The sequence below is a fragment of the Choristoneura fumiferana genome, chromosome 5 (genome assembly GCF_025370935.1).
Source record: "Choristoneura fumiferana chromosome 5, NRCan_CFum_1, whole genome shotgun sequence".
Taxonomy (NCBI): Eukaryota; Metazoa; Arthropoda; class Insecta; order Lepidoptera; family Tortricidae; genus Choristoneura; species Choristoneura fumiferana.
The window spans coordinates 9,522,405-9,527,172 of record NC_133476.1 but is presented as its reverse complement, the minus strand read 5'-3'; the positions used below and the strand labels follow the sequence as shown (position 1 = coordinate 9,527,172).

General features: G+C 40.9%; 1 protein-coding gene across 8 annotated transcripts in view; it reads left to right on the top strand.

The window, feature by feature from the left end:
• The window catches only part of LOC141428065 (serine/threonine-protein kinase tousled-like 2), a 47,015-nt gene extending 43,378 nt beyond the window's left edge, over positions 1-3,637 (top strand). For all 8 annotated transcript variants that reach the window (XM_074087798.1, XM_074087801.1, XM_074087800.1 and 5 more), the window contains 4 exons: positions 93-240; positions 1,114-1,364; positions 2,038-2,257; positions 2,976-3,637. In XM_074087798.1, the coding sequence (XP_073943899.1) occupies positions 93-240; positions 1,114-1,364; positions 2,038-2,257; positions 2,976-3,197 (841 nt within the window). In that variant the 3' untranslated portion in view covers positions 3,198-3,637. The remainder of the gene's footprint in view (positions 1-92; positions 241-1,113; positions 1,365-2,037; positions 2,258-2,975) is intronic.
• Positions 3,638-4,768: the final 1,131 nt, after the last annotated feature.

The window sequence follows — 4,768 nt, the reverse complement described above, 5'->3', positions numbered from 1 at the left end:
GCAGTTAAATAGTGTCACCCGGCCCTTATTCTCTTATCCTCAACCCCAGTGAGGCTTAAGTAAGTGGTTGTAACGCTGTTTGGTTGTGGCAGGCACGCGCTGCGGGAATACAACATCCACAAGGCGCTGGACCACCCGCGCATCGTGAAGCTTTACGACGTGTTTGAGATTGACGGAAACTCCTTCTGCACTGTGCTCGAGTACTGCAACGGACACGATCTCGACTTCTATCTCAAACAGGTAACCGCTATCGTTTATCGTACAGTCGGTGCCCTAACACATAAATATCCACTTTTCTATGCAACTAGTATGAAAAAGTGGACACATAAGTTAGGGAACCGACCGTACAGTAAGTTGCTTGGTATTCACGAGTCCATATAATCGCGTATTTGCTGCCAGCTGTAACACCCGAGAATATTTCAGAAGCTGCAAATGCACACATGCGTTTAAATGACTTTGAAGCCAGAGTGGGTGAAAGTCACGCAAACGCATGTATGAGGTTGCGGCAGTGAATGCATTAGGATAAAATTATTTTAAAAATCAAAAGTTAAGCTAGGATTAGAATTCTGTTTATGGTATAAGACAAGTTTCGATCAATTTACTTGTCTGTTTCCTGTGACAATACCGTTGCGCTTGAATATTGATGAGAAGGTCATTGTAATTGCTCATTTGGGACAATTATTGATTGATTCTTTTGATTATAGTGATTAAACGAACTTTATAAATGCTCCTCACTAATAGATTTGGTTTAGTGTGGCATTCACTTCAAACTGTAATAAAGTTTTTGGGTTTCATCTGATTAAAGTGGTTTTTACTGCTGTTACTATTTTTAGTCTACAACTGTTACTTTGAAAACCGGTCGAGTGCGTGCGAATCACTTGCACAAGAAAGGTTCCATACCACTGAATAGAAAAAAAAACGCAGTTTTGTGCGTGAGAAACTCCCTTTGATTTCAAGTTTATTGAAAACACTACAAATATTTCAAGAGCCTTTTTACTACGATTTAAAATACAGCTCTGACAAACTGTCGGACACAACCAAACCAAGAGTTTAGTCATAGTCCCACTCAGCACCCTTTGGGTACAAAACTAATTAATGACATTATAATTGTAGCACAAGACGATCCCAGAGCGCGAGGCGCGCTCCATTGTGATGCAAGTGGTGTCTGCGCTGAAGTATCTGAACGAGATCAAGCCCCCAGTGATCCACTACGACTTGAAGCCTGGCAACATCCTGCTAACTGAAGGCAATGTGTGCGGAGAGATCAAGATCACAGACTTCGGCCTGTCCAAAGTGATGGACGAGGAAAATTATAACCCAGACCACGGCATGGATCTCACTAGCCAGGGCGCTGGCACTTACTGGTTAGTTATAACTTGTAACTTAACAAAAATACAACTTTATACTATTGTTAGCAGTAAGCCTTGAACTGGATCTTTGCACATTCGCAGGATAAAAGTAGCCTAACATTAATCCGGTGATAGTGTGCTTTCTAGTAGTCAAATAATGTTTTAAATTAGTTTAGTAGTTCTAAATATTACCTCTACAGTCAAACACACAAACTACCCCTTAAAATTTGAGTGTAGAATGGTTCTCTTAATTGTTTTAGTTTATTTATTTATTTATTTTTAAATTTACCTGAAACTATAAATGAGATTGGGTCCCTCCTCTCACAGACAATGTTATTGTATGACGAAACACAATGTTTAATGTTACTTTCTTTTGTTCGCATACTAAGTTGAACATGATTGCGACAGATGCCGATTACAGGCAGTGAATTAATATTTATAATCTGCGCCTTTTCACTTTAGTCAGATGATCGTATAAAATGCCGAATCTATTGTAGTTTTAATGATTGATTTTTCCGGTAACCCTCGCGAGATTACTTCCTTATTTTTATTTCAGTGCAAACATCAGCCTTTCTACATATTTATTCCGTGCCTATCACTTAATACATAACAATAATTTAAACTTTTTTAATGACTATTTTATGAATGTTTAACTCGTGTCAGATATTGATGTACAATTATTATGCAGGTATCTACCACCGGAGTGCTTCGTGGTCGGCAAGAACCCACCAAAGATCAGCAGCAAGGTGGACGTGTGGAGTGTTGGTGTGATCTTCTACCAGTGCCTGTACGGCAAGAAGCCATTCGGTCACAACCAGAGCCAAGCTACTATCCTGGAGGAGAACACCATCCTCAAAGCCACCGAGGTGCAGTTCGCCAACAAACCCACTGTCAGCAATGAGGCTAAGGTATGTAATAAATAAGTGTTCACTAATAAATAAGTGGGACCTGCTTTTGGAAATTATATCCAGAGCCAATAGTAGATTGATCTACCTCATTTGCATAGTACACAGACCATGACAATTAACAGAGTCGGATCTGCAATTATTGTGCCAAAGTCAAATATACTGTTATATTTTGACTTTGACATTATAATCCTAAAATGGCCAAGTTGTAGATCCGACTCTGTTAATTGTAGGAAGACAATAAAGCTCAAAGCAGACATCGAATAAAAACAAATCCACTGCTTTGTCTCGACGTAAGTGACGCTACTGGCGTTTTTATTCGATGTCTGCTTTGAGCTTGATTGTCTTCCTGGTGATATGTTTATTTTTCAATAGCAGAGTTTCTAACTTTGTTACCTCAATTGATTGATTTCCTGATAGATAGAGGTTGGTAACCGATTGCACAGCGTGGTTGATTGTACTTTGAAGGATTATGTTTTGGAAGAGCTGACCGAAAAACAATGTTGCCTGCCGGCAACAAAGTAGCTGAAACGCTCTGAAAGGTATATGGGAGCAGAAGGATTTAACCCTGAAGTGAGGGCGTTGAAAAGTAATGGCAGAATGTGGATGTTCTTACGATCCCGAATGGGAAGTTTAAGTTATCAATGATTATTTTAACTGCTGTCAGCATGTTTTATTATAGTATTGTAGAGTTTTAAGAGGCATGTTGTTGTGTGTTCAGAGTTTTATCCGGGCGTGCCTGGCGTACCGCAAGGAGGAGCGCATCGACGTGTTCGGTCTGGCGCGGCATGAGTACCTGCAGCCGCCGGTGCCGAAGCCGCGCGGCGCAGGCGCGGGCGCGGGGTCGGGCGCGGGCGCGGGTGCGGCGAGCGGCGCGGCGCTGGCGGGCGCGCCGGCCTCCTTCAGCGCCGCCAACATGTTCGCGGCCGGCTCCTCCTCCTAGCCGCGCCGCCGCCGCCCCCGCCACCCGGCGGCGCAGTGACCGCCGACGGCCGCGAGCCCCGCGCGCCGGCGCCGCGGTGCACTTGTACATAGTTCCCGCGCAGGACGATGCTCGCCCGCAGTGCCCGCAGTGCCCGCAGTACCCGCAGTGCTCGTACCCACCACCGGATACACAGTGTCGGCCCCGGACATTTAATAGACTGTACTTTTTAGTTTTGAACTTTGTCAGTTAATATTCAGAGTTGTAAAATGACTAAATATCATTTACAGATTAAATTGTTTAAGAATTATGCTTACTGTTGACTGTATTTATTGAGCAGGTGATAAAATGTGATTCTCCATTTATGAATGGGTTTGTCCTTTTATCACTAGAGAAGAAGAAACCTTGGGACTATCCCTTGCATATTATATAAGTTATCCCTATTAAAAAAGTTAAAAATACTCGCTAGAATTTTATTTACCTTCCACTATGTATGGTACTGTGCAATGAAGATCATACATTTACTATGCGTAAGTTGTACCAAGAGTTACTGTCAAATCCAAGCGATTTGAAGACAGATTGGATTGGGAAGTTGGTGCAGTTTACGCTTAGTCTTAATTGTCATTTCGACTATTTATAATAATCCAAAGAGTAATAATCATAATATAACTGTTAACCTTGCGAAAATAATGGAAACTGTGAGCTTATCGATCAGAAAAAGTTGAGAGGTCAAAAAAGGTTTGCGAAATAAAATAGCTATTTATAATAATCCAAAGAGTAATAATCATAATATAACTGTTAACCTTGCGAAAATAATGGTAATAATTATGACTATTGACCGTTGTTGTTTCTTTAAAAAAATATGGCTCTGTCCATCGGAGGACAATTTTGCCAGTGTCTAGTAGTTTTTGCCGTTGTACGGTAAAAAAATTCTAGAAAACGAAATTTGAGAGGTAATGGTGGATGAACGACGACAGCGCGAATCCAAAATCTATTGACCGTTGGCTGTGATCTTATCGATCAGAAAAAGTTGAGAGGTCAAAAAAGGTTTGCTAAATAAAATATACACCCTATTGCCTGCGACTTCATCTGCGTCGAATTCGTTCCTTGATATCTGGCGGCATGTTTGCAATGTTTATCTACATATAGACGAGGGTATAAATATAATTGGTGAAAGCATAATAAACAAAAAAACATCTCAATCGCTTTTACAATTATTAATTACTATTCGGTAAGATGATGTCAACAAATAATTTAAGATGCGAGAGGTTTTGGTTATGCAGCCATTTCGTGAAACTGGCTCAAGCGAAGTTGAACTGTAGTACTGCCATGCCATCTATTGGATGTTTTCTTGAACTGGTTTTACTAATCTGCTGCACAAGTCTCCATAGTGCCAGCCACGTGAAACAACTATGTAGTTAATATTTACGACATACAGATGGCAGTAAACGTGAAACGATTGCATGTCATTTTGTTTTTAGACCATAAACCCAATATTACTAGCGTAAATAGACTGTTAAGTGGTGCGAGTGAAGAAACCGATCCTTACGGCATAAGCTATGTGTGGGAAAGAGATAAAATCAAAATGACAG